The sequence below is a fragment of the Salmo salar genome, unplaced genomic scaffold (genome assembly GCF_965601325.2).
Source record: "Salmo salar unplaced genomic scaffold, fSalSal1 ptg000432l, whole genome shotgun sequence".
Taxonomy (NCBI): Eukaryota; Metazoa; Chordata; class Actinopteri; order Salmoniformes; family Salmonidae; genus Salmo; species Salmo salar.
In genome coordinates, this window is record NW_027675387.1 from 1,732,501 (window position 1) to 1,752,410 (window position 19,910).

At 42.0% G+C, this 19,910-nt stretch overlaps 1 protein-coding gene across 1 annotated transcript in view; it reads left to right on the forward strand.

Moving 5' to 3' along the window:
* Positions 1–19,765, forward strand: part of LOC145876083 (uncharacterized) — a 23,140-nt gene extending 3,375 nt beyond the window's left edge. Inside the window, exons 2-6 of the mRNA XM_082971869.1 lie at positions 291–389; positions 8,252–8,368; positions 8,981–14,075; positions 18,695–18,928; positions 19,630–19,765. Of these exons, the coding sequence (XP_082827995.1) occupies positions 11,191–12,570 (1,380 nt within the window). The 5' untranslated portion in view covers positions 291–389; positions 8,252–8,368; positions 8,981–11,190 and the 3' untranslated portion in view covers positions 12,571–14,075; positions 18,695–18,928; positions 19,630–19,765. The remainder of the gene's footprint in view (positions 1–290; positions 390–8,251; positions 8,369–8,980; positions 14,076–18,694; positions 18,929–19,629) is intronic.
* The last annotated feature ends 145 nt before the right edge of the window (positions 19,766–19,910 follow it).

Consider the following 19,910-nt stretch of genomic DNA (forward strand, 5'->3'; position numbering starts at 1 on the left):
TGCTGGATCTCTGTTTAGTTGTCACTGAGTTAACCACAACCAACATGCTGGATCTCTGTTTAGTTGTCACTGTGTTAACCACAACCAACATGCTGGATCTCTGTTTAGTTGTCACTGTGTTAACCACAACCAACATGCTGGATCTCTGTTTAGTTGTCACTGTGTTAACCACAACCAACATGCTGGATCTCTGTTTAGTTGTCACTGAGTTAACCACAACCAACATGCTGGATCTCTGTTTAGTTGTCACTGTGTTAACCACAACCAACATGCTGGATCTCTGTTTACAGGGGTCCTGTCTCTAAAATGAGTCTCTCTGGGGAGAGAGAGGAGGGGGGCCCTGCCTCGAAAAGGAGTGTCTCTGGGGAACATGGCACCAAATCTAAGAGGTGAGATGACAATTTTTTAAAGAATTTATGAAGAGTTTATACACAAAATGCTATATCCACCATTTTTTCACATTTGTGTTTTTTCATCAGAAATGGAGGCTTATGAGTGTGTAAAATATTACTGTTCTAAGATTTTAAATTCATAGATTTTAGCTTATGACATTTTACTGAGAACATCACAGCAAGATGAAACAAATATTGTTGCATTCTCTAGATTCTGCATTCACCAGATTCTCACATTTCATTTGTGTTATAGAGCCTCACAGTGGAGGTGTCATAATACCCATAACACCTAGCGGTCAAACAGGGAAATGGTTCCAATAGTTTTATAGAGCCCCACAGTGGAGGTGTCATAATACCCATAACACCTAGTGGTCAAACAGGGAAATGGATCCAATAGTTTTATAGAGCCCCGCAGTGGAGGTGTCATAATACCCATAACACCTAGCGGTCAAACAGGGAAATGGTTCCAATAGTTTTATAGAGCCCCACAGTGGAGGTGTCATAGTACCCATAACACCTTGTGGTCAAACAGGGAAATGGTTCCAATAGTTTTATAGAGCCCCACAGTGGAGGTGTTATAATACCCATAACACCTAGCGGTCAAACAGGGAAATGGTTCCAATAGTTTTATAGAGCCCCACAGTGGAGGTGTTATAATACCCATAACACCTAGCGGTCAAACAGGGAAATGGTTCCAATAGTTTTATAGAGCCCCACAGTGGAGGTGTCATAATACCCATAACACCTAGTGGTCAAACAGGGAAATGGTTCCAATAGTTTTATAGAGCCCCACAGTGGAGGTGTTATAATACCCATAACACCTAGCGGTCAAACAGGGAAATGGTTCCAATAGTTTTATAGAGCCCCACAGTGGAGGTGTTATAATACCCATAATACCTAGCAGTCAAACAGGGAAATGGTTCCAATAGTTTTATAGAGCCCCACAGTGGAGGTGTCATAATACCCATAACACCTTGTGGTCAAACAGGGAAATGGTTCCAATAGTTTGATAGAGCCCCACAGTGGAGGTGTCCTAATACCCATAACACCTAGCGGTCAAACAGGGAAATGGTTCCAATAGTTTGATAGAGCCCCACAGTGGAGGTGTCCTAATACCCATAACACCTAGCGGTCAAACAGGGAAATGGATCCAATAGTTTTATAGAGCCCCACAGTGGAGGTGTCATAATACCCATAACACCTAGCGGTCAAACAGGGAAATGGTTCCAATAGTATTTCCAATAAAACACATGAGCTGGCGCACACCCAAAGATTTTTATTTTTTTATGTGGAAGTTCTGACTAATGGCTAATAAACTATAAGCTATAAAAATAAGGAGAGTGGCACACTCCATACAGTGAGGGAAAACAGTATTTGATCCCCTGCTGATTTTGTACATTTGCCCACTGACAAAGAGATGATCAGTCTATCATTTTAATGGTAGGTTTATTTGAACAGTCAAGTAATGCATGGGGAAGAAATGGCACAGCAGCCATTTTGGGAGGGGGTGTGGATGCCCACACACCATAGCAGTCATCTTTTATATAACAACAAAAAAAATCCAGAAAAACGCATGTCAAAAATGTTATAAATTGATTTGCATATTAATGAGAGAAATAAGTATTTGACCCCGTCTCAATCAGAAAGATTTCTGGCTCCCAGGTGTCTTTTATACAGGTAACGAGCTGAGATTAGGAGCACACTCTTAAAGGGAGTGCTCCTAATCTCAGTTTGTTACCTGTATAAAAGACACCTGTCCACAGAAGCAATCAATCAATCAGATTCCAAACTCTCCACCATGGCCAAGACCAAAGAGCTCTCCAAGGATGTCAGGGACAAGATTGTAGACCTACACAAGACTGGAATGGGCTACAAGACCATCGCCAAGCAGCTTGGTGAGAAGGTGACAACAGTTGGTGCGATTATTCGTAAATGGAAGAAACACAAAAGAACTGTCAATATCCCTCGGCCTGGGGCTCCATGCAAGATCTCACCTCGTGGAGTTGCAATGATCATGAGAACGGTGAGGAATCAGCCCAGAACTACATGGGAGGATCTTGTCAATGATCTCAAGGCAGCTGGGACCATAGTCACCAAGAAATCAATTGGTAACACACTACACCGTGAAGGACTGAAATCCTGCAGGGCCCGCAAGGTCCCCCTGCTCAAGAAAGCACCTATACATGCCCGTCTGAAGTTTGCCAATGAACATCTGAATGATTCAGAGGACAACTGGGTGAAAGTGTTGTGGTCAGATGAGACCAAAATGGAGCTCTTTGGCATCAACTCAACTCGCCGTGTTTGGAGGAGGAGGAATGCTGCTTATGACCCCAAGAACACCATCCCCACCGTCAAACATGAAGGTGGAAACATTATGCTTTGGGGGTGTTTTTCTGCTAAGGGGACAGGACAACTTCACCGCATCAAAGGGACGATGGACGGGGCCGTGTACCGTCAAATCTTGGGTAAGAACCTCCTTCCCTCAGCCAGGGCATTGAAAATGGGTTGTGGATGGGTATTCCAGCATGACAATGACCCAAAACACATGGCCAAGGCAACAAAGGAGTGGCACAAGAAGAAGCACATTAAGGTCCTGGAGTGGCCTAGCCAGTCTCCAGACCTTAATCCCATATAAAATCTGTGGATGGAGCTGAAAGTTCGAGTTGCCAAACGTCAAACCTTAATGACTTGGAGAAGATCTGCAAAGAGGAGTGGGACAAAATCCCTCCTGAGATGTGTGCAAACCTGGTGGCCAACTACAAGAAACGTCTGACCTCTGTGATTGCCAACAAGGGTTTTGCCACCAAGTACTAAGTCATGCTTTGCAGAGGGGTCAAATACTTATTTCCCTCATTAAAATGCAAATCAATATACAACATTTTTGACATGCGTTTTTCTGGATTTTTTTGTTGTTATTCTGTCTCTCACTGTTCAAATAAACCTTCCATTAAAATTATAGACTGATAATTTCTTTGCCATTGGGCAAACGTACAAAATCAGCAGGAGATCAAATACTTTTTTCCCTCACTGTAAATCTCTACTTGCACATTCATCTTCTGCACATCAATTACTCCAGTGTTTATTTGGTATATTATAATTACTTCGTCACCATGGTCTATTTATTGCCTTACCTCCTTTATCTTACCTCATTTGCACACACTGTATATATACTTTTTATGCTGTATTATTGACTGTATGTTTGTTTATTCCATGTGTAAATCTGTGTTGTTGTCTGTGTCACACTGCTTTGCCTTTTTCTTGGCCAGGTCTCAGTTGTAAATGAGAACTTGTTCTCAACTAGCCTACCTGGTTAAACAAAGGTGAAATAAATTTTAAAAAATTAAAAAATCTGCCTTGAATAACAGGTTGCCACTGCTCCAAAGCAATTACATGTGGCACAGGAACCACTGACTGGCTGCATGTTTCTATTATTCAGATACCTGCTGGTACCTCTTAACTGGTTAGGACAGCTCATGAGGCTATTATACAGATACCTGCTGGTACCTCTTAACTGGTTAGGACAGCTCATGTTTCTATTATCCAGATACCTGCTGGTACCTCTTAACTGGTTAGGACAGCTCATGAGGCTATTATCCAGATACCTGCTGGTACCTCTTAACTGGTTAGGACAGCTCATGAGGTTATTATCCAGATACCTGCTGGTTCCTCTTAACTGGTTAGGACAGCTCATGAGGTTATTATCCAGATACCTGCTGGTACCTCTTAACTGGTTAGGACAGCTCATGAGGCTATTATCCAGATACCTGCTGGTACCTCTTAACTGGTTAGGACAGCTCATGAGGCTATTATCCAGATACCTGCTGGTGCCTCTTAACTGGTTAGGACAGCTCATGAGGCTATTATCCAGATACCTGATGGTACCTCTTAACTGGTTAGGACAGCTCATGAGGTTATTATCCAGATACCTGCTGGTACCTCTTAACTGGTTAGGACAGCTCATGAGGTTATTATCCAGATACCTGCTGGTACCTCTTAACTGGTTAGGACAGCTCATGAGGTTATTATCCAGATACCTGCTGGTACCTCTTAACTGGTTAGGACAGCTCATGAGGTTATTATCCAGATACCTGCTGGTACCTCTTAACTGGTTAGGACAGCTCATGAGGCTATTATCCAGATACCTGCTGAGGTCCTAAATATCTGCCAGTAGATGGGACACAATATTACTAATGTAACCCACTGTAAAGACTGGGTTTAGTTGATTGTGTTGCACTGCTCATGTCTGCGTTCTGGAACTGCCCGCGTCCACGTACGGTGTGGCACCAAGGATATTGTCAGGTTACGTGCAGAGTGGGCTGAGGTGATCTTGGGGAATAACGACGGAGTTCGCTACATTGTTGAGACGCCAAAGTTTATTGTTCAATTAGCTTTTTGCTTTACGGTCAGGGACAGTATGAGTGTAGCCAGATCCTTTTCACTCTCTATCCTTGTTTCATTTTGTGGTTCACTGGATTCGTCCTCATCCTCGAGACGAGGGACAGACGAACGACCTGCTAGCTAGCCAAGCTAGTCAGTACAGCTAGGTAAGCTAGCTACTCTACCAGCAGCATCCTCATTTTTCCTAGCTACCACTACATCATCACTAGCTGCCCGCATTACTTGTGGACCGATGGAGCTCCCTGGTTGTTTCATCCACCAGTTAAATCCCATGGAAGGCTTCCGTCTCTCTCGTTGACGGATGCTGGCTACCTCTGTCCGGTTCTCCTCTCTTCACTAGATGGACGGTAACTTTAGTGTTTAACCCCTCTGTGTCCAATGACCGAAGTTTAAAAAAAAAAATTGTGACGCCTCAAGTAGTCTGGACACATTCCATTTTTAACAATGTTTTTTTTTCTGATAAAACTAGTTCATTGCATCCGCCATGGAGCTCAGTTTCATAATATTACCTTATGTCCCTAGTTATGAAGTTATAGCGAAAAAACCGGCCTTATTTTAGGTCATTTTTCACCCTTCCAGCTCCTATTAGTTTAATTGAGCACTGTGGCACCACCTGACATTCTGAACGTTCTATACCATTGCCCATTGTTCTGCGTCACAATGCCAGCTTCGCTATTGTTATCAATGAGACCTGCCTGCGTTAACATTGTAGGCTGACCTCAAGTATTATTATTAGTATTATTACTAATATTATCACAGCTACTTGGTGCACACTTCACCTGGGTACACGTTGTGGTGACCCACAGTACTAGTGATGGCTGGCGCAAACCTGATCAAACGTTAAGCATTTTCTGGTCATAGTTAACCAATTTTGTTTTCAGAAAAATGTATACAACCTAAACAGAACACATGTCCCTGCCCTCTTTTTCAAGATGTGGCCGATTTATACAGACATAATAAAAAATGTAATTAAGATATAACACTTTTTTTGAGGAGTTATTGTTTCTGAATGGCTACTGGGTAATTTGATATGCATCGAAATCTTCGTTTGTAGGCATTGAATTGAGCAAATGCTGCACAGGTTCACTGAGTTACAACCCAAATGGATAGGTCTAGCTCATTGATTTGTAGATCTGACGCAGTTGAGCCTTGCAAGTGTGGTGAATGAGTTATGTAGTACCCACAGAAGACCACAGGGAGGAGCTAGAGAGCTATAAACCCATAACGTTTTTAGCCTTAAAACCCTTAAACCTAACAATCAATCTAATGTATTTATGAAGCCCTTTTTACATCAGCAGATGTCACAAAGTGCTGTACAGAAATTCTAACCCTACGTATTACCTATTTTAGCCTTAACCCCTAATCCTGTGTATTACCTATTTTAGCCTTAACCCCTAACCCTAATTCTAGGGTAGGGTAGCCTAAAACACTTTTAGAAACTATTTTAGTAATAATATTATGTTAGTAAATACAAGTATAGTACCAAACAGCATGTTGATTATTTTGTTAATCAAACCTGTCTAAGCCTTTTGCTGTTTTTATTTTGTTATTCGTTTTTTTCTAATATCTATTATTGCAAGGCACACAACAAGCCACATGTGTTTTTATTTTTCAAATGTGGTTTGAACTGGGAGACCTAGTAACCTCTTTGTGAATGTCCAGCAATTGGCGTGGGATAGACAGGGCAGGTTTGAGACTAATCTAAGGAATTAACAATGTTTTTTTTTCTTCTCAGGTGTCTCACTAATGTCTGTCTATGAATGACTGACTTTTAATTGGTAAATATTTCCAATAGATGGCAGCATAAGACCACGAAGCATCAGTTATAGGCTACAAGCAGCAATATGATTGACATAAAATAGCATGCAACCACAGACTATATGTCCCATGATTTTCTAAAATGGTCACTCATTACTTTAGTTAGCTATATATCTCCTTGAGCTGACTTCATGCGCGAGAAGGCATCGCGGGTTGATGCTGGTTGATGAATTTGACAATGAATGTACTGGGAAAATACATTCTTCTCAACTAGAGGTGACGGAATTAATGTTCAGGCTTATTGATAATCGTTATATTAATGAAGTATAATTTCAAACATGAGCATAAAAACAGGTAATAATAAACATGAATCATCATTATATTACTAAACAGTAATCTGTTAAATGCTTTTTCAGTCCTTCCTCTTGTGTTAGCAGTGTGGAAAGGGACAGAAAGAAGCGCGGGGAGTGGTGGTGTATCCAGGGAGAACTAAACTAATCTTCTGATAAGTCATTCGTGGTGTTATGCTGCCATCTAATGAAATGATTTAGAAACTGCAGTAATATTGAATAATGTGTAATTCCTTACTAAAGTAGTAATTTCTCAGAATTGCAAAATTGAATATTTTCTAGTTAATTTTACAACTTACAACCATAAAATAACAATTTATTGCATAATAAACAATGAAACTGACGAAACCAAAAACATAATATATTTAGTTAATTATATATATGAAAAACTATTTATTAGATGGGAGACATTATCAGCCAAAGTAACAGCCCTGTAGACAAAGAAGAGCTCTCCAGTAGGTACCAAAACATTCAAAGGCCATTTTCTCAAAAGTGAGGTTACAAGTTCATCAACGTTCAAAGAAGAATTACTTTCCCATTGTTCATCAACTGTTTTGTATGATATACCATTTTCTAGCCCTGAGTCTCTACTTTTATCCAGTGTAAAAAACACATTTGAAAATGTTTCTAAAATAAGACCGAATAGTGCCGGGCGGTTACATTTGACTGTGTTAAACCTAGCAGTACTACTGATTTCTCTGAGAGTGAGGCAGATATATATTATTACTGTGTAAAACCTAGCAGTACTACTGATTTCTCTGAGAGTGAGGCAGATATATATTATTACTGTATAAAACCTAGCAGTACTACTGATTTCTCTGAGAGTGAGGCAGATATATATTATTACTGTGTAAAACCTAGCAGTACTACTGATTTCTCTGAGAGTGAGGCAGATATATATTATTACTATGTAAAACCTAGCAGTACTACTGATTTCTCTGAGAGTGAGGCAGATATATATTATTACTGTATTAAACCTAGCAGTACTACTGATTTCTCTGAGAGTGAGGCAGATATATATTATTACTATGTAAAACCTAGCAGTACTACTGATTTCTCTGAGAGTGAGGCAGATATATAGCATTGAGCAAAGAAAACATTTGACTCTCTAAAATGAAACCGTCATGTGATAGTTTATAAACAAATTCATGGCTGTCATTGAACAACACCATGTCATAATTAGATAGTGAAAAACACACCAATCTCTTTCATAATTTCTTTAAACAATAAAAGCTCATTTACCAACATTTCTGTAAAGTGATATGTTGCGTTTTGGAATGAAACTCTTCTTATGTTTCCCATCTGAGATCAGAGTAGATGAGAGATGTAATGTTTGTCTCTGTTGTGTTGAAGACCAATCAAGCAGGAGAGACCAGCCTCCCCTGTTCCCAGCTGTGTGTCCATGAAGAGTGACCAGTCTATGGATCCTCTTATATACTTTAGAGAGGGAGACTTTTCTACTGAACAAAGGTAAGAAGAACTCATGGGTCATGGTCAGTGAGTTAAACACCACTGTCTCTAGTCATTTCTCCTCTCCCATTTTCACATTCCTTTTTGTTGTTTTCATAATCCGTAGGCTAATCCTTCTGTCCATTTTCATAGTCCTAAAACAATATTAAACAAACACAACGTTCCCTCCCTGTGTGTGTGTGTGTGTGAAAGTGTGTGTGTTTGCACTCCCTGGACAAGGAAATGAAATCTCTATCCTGATTGCCTAGTCACTTTTGCCACTACCTACATGTACATATTACCTCAATTATAGTCTCATTATTACCTCAACTACCTGGTACCCCTGCACATTGACTCAGTACCTGTACTCCTTATAGTCTCATTATTACCTCAACTACCTGGTACCCCTGCACATTGACTCAGTACTGGTACTCCTTATAGTCTCATTATTACCTCAACTACCTGGTACCCCTGCACATTGACTCAGTACTGGTACTCCTTATAGTCTCATTATTACGTCAACTACCTGGTACCCCTGCACATTGACTCAGTACTGGTACTCCTTATAGTCTCATTATTACCTCAACTACCTGGTACCCCTGCACATTGACTCAGTACTGGTACTCCTTATAGCCTCATTCAACGGCTCAGACACGAGAGGTATGTGGCAGGGTCTACAGTCAATCACGGACTACAAAAGAAAAACCAGCCCCGTCGCTGATCACGATGCCTTGCTCCCAGACAGACTAAACAGCTTTTTTACTCACCTTGAGGACAACACAGCGCCACTGACACGGCCCGCTACCAAAAACTGCGGGCTCTCCTTCATCGTAGCCAACGTGAGTAAAACATTTAAACGTGTTAACCCTCGCAAGGCTGCAGGCCCAGACGGCATTCCCGGCCACGTCCTCAGAGCATGCGCAGACCAGCTGGCTGGTGTGTTTACGGACATATTCAATCTCTCCCTATCCCAGTCTGCTGTCCCCACATGCTTCAAGAGGGCCACCATTATTCCTGTTCCCAAGAAAGCTAAGGTAACTGAGCTAAATGACTACTGCCCTGTAGCACTCACTTCTGTCATCATGAAGTGCTTTGAGAGACTAGTCAAGGACCATATCACCTGTCACCCTAGACCCACTCCAATTTGCTTACCGACCCAATAGGTCCACAGACGACGCAATCGCCATCACACTGCACACTGCCCTAACCCATCTGGACAAGAGGAATACCTATGTAAGAATGCTGTTCATTGATTGCAGCTCAGCATTTAACACCATAGTACCCTACAAACTCGTCATTAAGCTCGAGACCCTGGGTCTCGACCCCGCCCTGTGCAACTGGGTCCTGGACTTCCTGACGGGCCGCCCCCAGGTGGTGAAGGTATGTAACAACATCTCCACCCCGCTGACCCTCAACACTGGGGCACCACAAGGGTGCGTTCTCAGCCCTCTCCTGTACTCCCTGTTCACCCACGACTGCGTGGCCATGCACGCCTCCAACTCAATCATCAAGTTTGCAGACGACACTACAGTGGTAGGCTTGATTATCAACAACGACAAGACGGCCTACAGGGAGGAGGTGAGGGCCCTCGGAGTGTGGTGTCAGGAAAATAACCTCGCACTTAATGTCAACAAGGAGATGATCGTGGACTTCAGGAAACAGCAGAGGGAGCAGCCCCCTATCTACATTGATGGGACAGTAGTGGAGAGGGTGGAGAGTTTTAAGTTCCTAGGCGTACACATCACGGACAAACTGAAATGGTCCGGCAGCTGCTCCGCCCATAACCGTAAGGCTCTCCAGAGGGAAGTGAGGTCTGTGTGTGTGGCTGTTACCAACATACTGACTCAACTCAAGCCACTTTAATAATAAAAAATTGATGTATTCAATTCATCACTAGCCACTTTATATTATATAATGTTTACTTACCCTACATTACTCATCTCATATGTATATACTGTACGCTATACCATCTACTGCATCTTGCCATCTTGATGTAATTTAGCACTAGCCACTTTCAACAATGCCTCTTTATATGTTTTCATACCCTACATTACTCATCTCATATGTATATACTGTACTCTATACCATCTACTGCATCTTGCTGTCATGTCCTGGCCAGTATAAGGGTTAATTGTCATTGTAGTTTGGTCAGGACGTGGCAGAGGGTATTTGTTTTATGTGGTTCGGGGTGGTGTTTTGGTAAAAGGGCGTTTGATTTAGTATTTCCGGGTTTTTGGTTTATGGTCTATGTTTATATATTTCTATGTGGAGTCTAGTGAGTGTGTTTCTATGGTTGATTAATTGGGGTTGGGACTCTCAATTGAAGGCAGGTGTTTTCTCTTTGCCTTTGATTGAGAGTCCCATATATTAGGGTGTGTTTGTCATTTGTGGGAGATTGTTTCTTGTCTAGCGTATGTGAGCCTGAGAAGACTGTCTATATCGTGAGTTTGTTTTGTTATTTTGTATGTTCATTTTGAGTCTAATAAATGTTCAAGATGAGCCAAAACAATTCTGCTGCATATTGGTCCTCCTTTTCCGACGATGATTTCGCCATATCGTCTGATGACGACGAAATCCCTGACAGAATCTCCCACCAAACCAGGACCAAGCAGCAGAGGAAGGAGCAGAGGGATTTTGAATTGGACAAACGGGAGAGATGGACATGGGAGCAAGTTATGGCCGGAGAGGGCCCATGGAGAATGGCTGGTAAGGACCGGGAACGTTTCCGAGGAACACGACTGGCGTTGAAGCACGAGAGGCACCCCCAATAATTTTTTGGGGGGGGGCACACGGGTAGTTTGGCTAGGCCTAGGAAGAGCCGGAAGCTAGCTACCCGTGGTTATATGGAGGAGCGTATGAGGTGGAGGGCGCCATGTTTCGCTGAAGAGCGCAATATCTCACCCATACGCACGCACAGTCCGGTGCGCGTTATTCCAGCCCCTCGCAGGTGCCGTGCTAGAGTGAGCATCCAGCCTGGTAGGAGGATGCCTGCGCAGCGCATCTGGTCGCCGGTACGCCTCCGAGGACCAGGCTACCCAACTCCCGCTCTACGCACGGCTACCATCAGGCCCCTGCACAGCCCAGTCCGCCCTGTACAAGCACCCCGCTCATACAGGGCTACTAGTTCCATCCAGCCAGGACAGGTTGTGCAGGAGGTAAGATCAAGACCGCCTGTGCGCCTCCATAGCCCGGTGTTTCCAGTTCCTGTCTCTCGTGCGGACCCGGAAGTGCGTCAGCCCAGTCCGACTCGTCCTGTTCCCGCTCCCCGCACTAGCCTGGAGGTACGTGTTCCCAGTCTGGTAAGTCCAGTACCAGCACCACGCACCAGGCTTCAAGTGCGTCATCCCAGTCCGACGTCGCCAGGGCTGCCCGTCAGTCAAGAGTCGCCAGAGCTGCCCGTCAGTCAAGAGTCGCCAGAGCTGCCCGTCAGTCAAGAGTCGCCAGAGCCGCCCGTCAGTCAGGAGTCGCCAGAGCTGCCCGTCAGTCAAGAGTCGCCAGAGCCGCCCGTCAGTCAAGAGTCGCCAGAGCTGCCCGTCAGTCCGGAGTCGCCAGAGCTGCCCGTCAGTCAAGAGTCGCCAGACCGCCCGCCAGTCAAGAGCCACCAGAGCCACCCACTAGTCAGGAGCTGCCAGAGTGGCCGGAGATGCCAGAGTGGCCAGACTGCCCGGAGATGCCAGAGTGGCCAGACTGCCCAGAGATGCCAGTGGCCAGACTGCCCGGAGATGCCAGAGTGGCCAGACTGCCCGGAGATGCCAGAGTGGCCAGACTGCCCGGCGATGCCAGAGTGGCCAGACTGCCCGGAGATGCCAGAGTGGCCAGACTGCCCAGAGATGCCAGAGTGGCCAGACTGCCCGGAGCTGCCAGAGTGGCCAGACTGCCCGGAGATGCCAGAGTGGCCAGACTGCCCAGAGATGCCAGAGTGGCCAGACTGCCCGGAGCTGCCAGAGTGGCCAGACTGCCCGGAGCTGCCAGACTGCCCCATCGGCCCAGAGTCTGCCGATTACGAAGAACCAAGGGAGTCGAGCAGCAACCCTGAACTGAGTAAGCCTGACAATCCAGAACTTAAAATGATTAACTGTTCAATTAATGAGTCTGTATACAGGGTGGAGAGGAGGAGGTCTGCCCAGGATCCAGAGCAAGGGGAGTCTGCCTACGGTCCGAGGCTGATCGGGGTCGGCACTCTGGAGGACAATAGGCCGGAGCCTGAACCACCACTTGCATAGGTGGGTTGGGGAGGGGGGGTGTAGCACAAGTGCCATCAGTGACGGCAGCCACCCTCCCTTCCCTCCCTTTACTTTAGGGGGATTTTTGTTGTTGTTTGGGGTTTTTGTTTTTCTTGAGGTGCTTCCGGGGTTAGCACCTTTAGGGGGGGGGGGGGGTACTGTCACGTCCTGGCCAGTATAAGGGTTAATTGTCATTGTAGTTTGGTCAGGACGTGGCAGAGGGTATTTGTTTTATGTGGTTCGGGGTGGTGTTTTGGTAAAAGGGCGTTTGATTTAGTATTTCCGGGTTTTTGGTTTATGGTCTATGTTTATATATTTCTATGTGGAGTCTAGTGAGTGTGTTTCTATGTTTGGTTAATTGGGGTTGGGACTCTCAATTGAAGGCAGGTGTTTTCTCTTTGCCTTTGATTGAGAGTTCCATATATTAGGGTGTGTTTGTCATTTGTGGGAGATTGTTTCTTGTCTAGCGTATGTGAGCCTGAGAAGACTGTCTATATCGTGAGTTTGTTTTGTTATTTTGTATGTTAATTTTGAGTCTAATAAATGTTCAAGATGAGCCAAAACAATTCTGCTGCATATTGGTCCTCCTTTTCCGACGATGCTTTCAACGTTAATAACAATGTTTTTTTTTAAACAGCTCAGAGATTTAACAATGCTCCTGCGAATATTCAAATTATTAACTTTTCCTTAAAATGCATTTGGGAAACCAGACCCTGAATAAAAACATCTGCTAAATGACTAAAATGTCAAATGTAAATGTTTTACAAACTGATCTCATATTTCTGTATTGGATTATTATATTTAAATGTTTTAATATTGATGTCACAAGTGTATCATTTGTACAGTTCTTTATTAAAAATGTAGTTATTTGTTACATTTCACTTTGTAAAACTTAGCAGTACTACTTATTTCTCTGAGTGTGAGGCAGATATATAGTATTACTGTATAAAACCTAGCAGTACTACTGATTTCTCTGAAAGTGAGGCAGATATATATTATTACTGTGTTAAACCTAGCAATACTACTGATTTCTCTGAGAGAGAGGCAGATATATATTATTACTGTGTAAAACCTAGCAGTACTACCGATTTCTCTGAGAGTGAGGCAGATATATAGCATTTTGCAAAAAAAAACATTTGACTCTGAAATGAAACCATCAAGTGATAGATTTTAAACTAATACATGTCTGTCATTGAATAATCCAATGCCATGATTAGATAGTGAAAAATCACACCAATCTCTTTCATAATATCTTTAAACAATAAAAGCTAATTTACGAACATTTCTGAAAAGTTATATATAGCGTTTTGGAATAAAACTCTTCTTATGTTTCCCATCTGAGCTCAGAGCAGATGAGAGATGAAATGTTTGTCTCTGTTGTGTTGAAGTCCAATCAAGCAGGAGAGACCAGCCTCCCCTGTACCCAGCTGTGTGTCCATGAAGAGTGAGCAGTCTATGGCGCCTCCTATATCCTTTAGAGAGGGAGACCTTTCTACTGAACAAAGGTAAGAAGAACTCATGGGTCATGGTCAGTGAGTTAAACAACACTGTCTCTAGTCATTTCTCCTCTCCCATTTTCCCATTTCTTTTGGTTGTTTTCATAATCCATAGGCTAATCCTTTAGTCCATTTTCATAGTCCTAAAACAATATTAAACAAACACAACATTCCCTCCGTGTGTGTGTGTGTGCACTCCCTGGATGAGGAGATGTAATCTCTATCCTGATTGCCTAGTCACTTTTACCCCTACCTACATGTACACTACCGTTCAAAAGTTTGGAGTCACTTAGTAATGTCCATATTTTCGAAAGAAAAGTAAAAAAATGTGTCCATTAAAATAACATCAAATTGATCAGAAATACAGTGTACACATTGTTAACTTCTCTAGGGTAGGGAGCAGTATTTTGACGTCCGGATGAAAGGCATGCCCAAATTAAACTGCCTGCTACTCAGGCTCAGAAGGTAGGAAATGCATAGTATTAGTAGATTTGGATAGAAAACACTCTGAAGTTTCTAAAACTGTTTGAATGATGTCAGTGAGTATAACAGAACTCATATGGCAGGCAAAAACCTGAGAAAAATCCACCCAGGAAGTGGGAAATCTGAGGGTTGTAGTTTTTTCAAGTGATTGCCTATTGCCTACACAGTGACTTAGGGTTAATTTTGCACTTCCTAAGGCGTCCACTAGATGTCATCAGTCTTTAGAACGTTGTTTCATGCTTCTACTGTGAATATTGAGTCAGATGAGTGACGAAATGACATGAGCTCAGAGGTGCGCTCTCACGTGAGTGTGAGCTGTGTTCCTTTTCTTTTCTGAAGACATTGGAATTGTCCGGTTGGAATATTACTGAAGATTTATGTTAAAAACATCCTAAAGATTGATGCTATACATCATTTGACATATTTCTACGAACGTAAATAGAACTTCTTTTTACTTTTCTTCGTGACTTTTTTGCGCGCATCCTGCATTTGGAGGAGTGGACTGAACGCGCGAACAAAAAGGAGGTATTTGCACATAAATGAAGAACTTTATCGAACAAAACAAACATTTATTGTGGACCTGGGATTCCTGGGAGTGCATTCTGATGAAGATCATCAAAGGTAAGGGAATATTTATAATATTATTTCTGAGTTTTATTGACTCCACAAAATGGCGGGTTTGGTTTCGTGTCTGAACGCCGTACTCAGATTATTGCAAAGTGTGTTTTCTTGTAAAGTTTTTTTGAAATCTGACACAGTGGTTGCATTAAGGAGAAGTGTATCTATAATTCTTTGAATAACAGTTTAATATTTTATCGACGTTTATGATGAGTATTTCTGTAAATTGATGTGCTCATTCACCAGAAGTTTTGGGACATTTCTGAACATTACACGCCAATGTAATATGGGGTTTTTGGATATAAATATGAACTTCATCGAGGAAAACATACATGTATTGTGTAACATGAAGTCCTATGAGTGCCATCTGATGAAGATCATCAAAGGTTAGTGATTAATTTTAGCTGTATTTCTGGTTTTTGTGACGCCTCCCCTTGCTTGGAAAATGGCTGTGTGGTTTTTCTTGTCTAGGTGCTGTCCTAACATAATCTAATGCTATGCTTTCGCCGTAAAGCCTTTTTGATATCGGACACTGTGGTTGGATTAACGAGAAGTTTATCTTTAAAATGGGATATAATAGTTGTATGTTTGAGAAATTTGAATTATGAGATTTTTGTTGTTTTGAGTTTGGCGCCCTGCTATTTCACTGGCTGTTGAATAGTGTGTCCCGCAGTTGGGACAGTCACGTCCCACATACCCAAGAGGTTAATGACTATTGTAGCTGGAAAACACTGATTGTTTATGGAATATCTACATAGGCGTACAGAGGCCCATTATCAGCAACCATCACTCCTGTGTTCCAATGGCACGTTGTGTTCGCTAATCCAAGTTTATAATTTTAAAAGGGTAATTGATCATTAGAAAATCCTTTTGCAATTATGTTAGCACAGCTGAAAACTGTTGTTCTGATTAAAGAAGCAATAAAACTGGCCTTCTTTAGACTAATTGAGTATCTAGAACATTAGTATTTGTGGGTTTGTTTACAGGCTCAAAATGGCCAGAAACAAAGTACTTTCTTCTGAAACTCATCAATCTATTCTTGTTCTTAGAAAGTAAGGCTATTCCATGCGAGTAATTGCTAAGAAACTGAAGATCTCATACAACACTGTGTACTACTCCCTTCACAGAACAGCGCAAACTGGCTCTAACCAGAATAGACAGAGGAGTGGGAGGCCCCGATGCACAACTGAGCATGAGGACAAGTACATCAGAGTGTCTAGTTTGAGAAACAGACGCCTCACAAGTCCTCAACTGGTAGCTTCATTGAATAGTAACCACAAACCACCAGTCTCAACGTCTCGCCTTCTAGGCAGAGTTCCTCTGTCCAGTGTCTGTGTTCTTTTGCCCATCTTAATATTTAAATTTTTTTGGCAAGTCTGAGATATGGCTTTTTCTTTACAACTCTGCCTAGAAGGCCAGCATCCCGGAGTTGCCTCTTCACTGTTGACGTTGAGACTGGTGTTTTGAGGGTAAAGTAAAGTATAAAATAAAAATTATTAAATTAAATAATAAAGTAAGAATTTCTGAACAATAATTGATTCTACTGGACAGAGTAAGAGAATAAATACCTGGAATAAGATATTACTAGTTAGTAGAACTGTTTCTTGAGCTGACTTGCTGACAGCAGTTTTCAAAGTGGAAACTAATCAGTAGGTCTACATGTTATCAGTAAAACGTCTGGTAAAGATGGTGGAGGAGCTTTTACATTATATAGTTTTATGTTTATCTCAGGGTTTCTCAATCCTTTTGTTCTTACCAGCACTTACACACCGGATTCAACTAATCATCAAATATATATTTGAAGATAGATTTAAGGCATCATTAAAACCTTTTGGGTTTGTAGGCCTGTTTACAATTATTAAAGTCCTACAGTAATTCATATTTTGGAGGAAAAAAACACAGCTAAACTTGGTTACGAGTAAATTATATGTTTAGCAAAAATAACATAAGAAGGACTATAATAAAAAAACTGAAGCAAGATTCGGTACAATGTCATGATTTGCTGCTGTCGCATGCAACTGACTGTTACCTCTGGTTACTGTTGTAAATGCCTCTGGGTTTAGAACTCTGTGTCTCAGTGCCCTGCGACAGTGGGAAGTTCGTTTTGCATGGCCCGGTGCTACAGGTGAGTGGAGTTTTATTTTAAGGAACAATGGAATGGTCTAAAATGCGTAAACTCTGCGCACCCGGGGAGCCGGGCAATGCAAAACAAATTCACCCAGTGACCGTTACTTTATTTCCTTATATGAAACTGAAAGTAACTTTGTAGCCCACGCAGTTACAAAATGTCTGTTGAAACTGTGGCTCATATGTCTCTAGAACGTTAGAACAGTGGTGGAAAAAGTACTCAATTCTCATACTGGAGTTAAAGTAAAGATACCTTAATAGAAAATGACTCAATTAAAAGTGAAAGTCACCCAGTAAAATACTTCTTCAGTAGAAGTCTAAAAGTATTTGGTTTAAAATATAATTAAGTATCAAAAGTAAATGTAATTGCTAAAATATACTTAAGCATCAAAAGTAAAAGTAAAGTAGTGATCATTTAAAAATCATTTTATTAAGCAAACCAGACGGCACAATTTTCTTGTTATTTTAATTTACGGATAGCCAGGGTCACACTCCAACACTCAGACATCATTTAAAAATGAAGCATTTGTGTTTAGTGAGTCCTCCAGGTCAGAGGCAGTAATGACCAGGGATGTTCTCTGTTTAGTGAGTCCTCCAGATCAGAGGCAGTAGGGATGACCAGGGATGTTCTCTGTTTAGTGAGTCCTCCAGATCAGAGGCAGTAGGGATGACCAGGGATGTTCTCTGTTTAGTGAGTCCTCCAGATCAGAGGCAGTAGGGATGACCAGGGATGTTCTCTGTTTAGTGAGTCCTCCAGATCAGAGGCAGTAGGGATGACCAGGGATGTTCTCTGTTTAGTGAGTCCGCAGTAGGGATGACCAGGGATGTTCTCTGTTTAGTTAGTCCTCCAGATCAGAGGCAGTAGGGATGACCAGGGATGTTCTCTGTTTAGTTAGTCCTCCAGATCAGAGGCAGTAGGGATGTTCTCTTGATAAGTGTTCAAATTGGACCGTTTTCTGTCCTGCTAAGCATTCAACATGTAACGAGTACTTTTGGGTGTCAGGGAAAATGTATGGAGTAAAAAGTACATCATTTTCTTCATGAATGTAGTGAAGTAAAAGAGAAAGTTGTTAAAAATATATTTCTCAAAGAGATAATGAATGAATGAGAACAATTGACATTCAAGAATTAGTCACTGTGTTAACCACAACCAACATGCTGGATCTCTGTTTAGTTGTCACTGTGTTAACCACAACCAACATGCTGGATCTCTGTTTAGTTGTCACTGTGTTAACCACAACCAACATGCTGGATCTCTGTTTAGTTGTTACTGTGTTAACCACAACCAACATGCTGGATCTCTGTTTAGTTGTCACTGTGTTAACCACAACCAACATGCTGGATCTCTGTTTAGGACGTCACTGTGTTAACCACAACCAACATGTTGGATCTCTGTTTAGGGGTCAGTTCTCTAAAATGAGTCTCTCTGGGGAGAGAGAGGAGGGGGGCCCTGCCTCTAAAATGAGTCTCTCTGGCGAGAGGAAGGAGGGGGGCCCTGCCTCTAAAATGAGTCTCTCTGGGGAGAGAGAGGAGGGGGGCCCTGCCTCTAAAATGAGTCTCTCTGGCGAGAGAGAGAAGGGGGGCCCTGCCTCCAAAATGCATCTCTCTGGCGGACATAACACCAAAGCTAAGAGGTAAGATGACAATTTTATGAATAATTAACTAAGTTTATTTCCTAAATAAATAGCTATCTTAAGGTGAATGCAGTTACTGTAAATCTCTCTGGATAAGAGCATCTGCTAAATCAGGGGTTCTCAATCCGGGGTCTGCGGAGGTACTGCAGGGGTTCTGCAGGAAGCGCGGGGAGTGGTGGTGTATCCAGGGAGAAAACTAAACTAATATTCTGAAATGTCATTGTGGTCTTATGTTCCCATCTATTGGAATTATTTAGCAACTGCAGTAGTGCTGAAAAAATTTGTTATTCCTTACTAAAGTAGTAATTACTGAGAATTACTAGTTAATTTTATCACTTACAATCATAAAATAACAACTTATACATAACAAACAATTAAACTGACATAAACCAAAATCACTATATATGTAGTTATTTAGTTAATGACCAAATTGAGCCGGTCGGTCACATTTGAGAGTGAGGGAGATATATAGCATTTTGCATAAAAAAAAAGATTTTTGTCTCTCTGAAATGAAACCATCAAGTGATAGATTTGAAACAAATCCTTGTCTGTGAGAGATGTAATAATTTATACATAATTTCTTTAAACAATAAAAGCTCATTTCTGTAAAGTGATATGTTGCGTTTTGGAACTCTTCTTATGTTCCCCATCTGAGATCAGAGTAGATGAGAGATGTAATGTTTGTCTCTGTTGTGTTGAAGACCAATCAAGCAGGAGAGACCAGCCTCCCCTGTTCCCAGCTGTGTGTCCATGAAGAGTGACAAGTCTATGAATCATCCTATACACTTTAGAGAGGGAGACTTTTCTACTGAACAAAGGTAAGAAGAACTCATGGGTCATGGTCAGTGTGTTAAACAACACTGTCTCTAGTCATTTCTCCTACTTTAGTCCATTTTCATAGTCCTAAAACAGTGTGTGTGTGTGTGTGTGTGTGTGTGTGTGTGTGTGTGTGTGTGTGTGTACTGTAATCTCATGTTTTGTC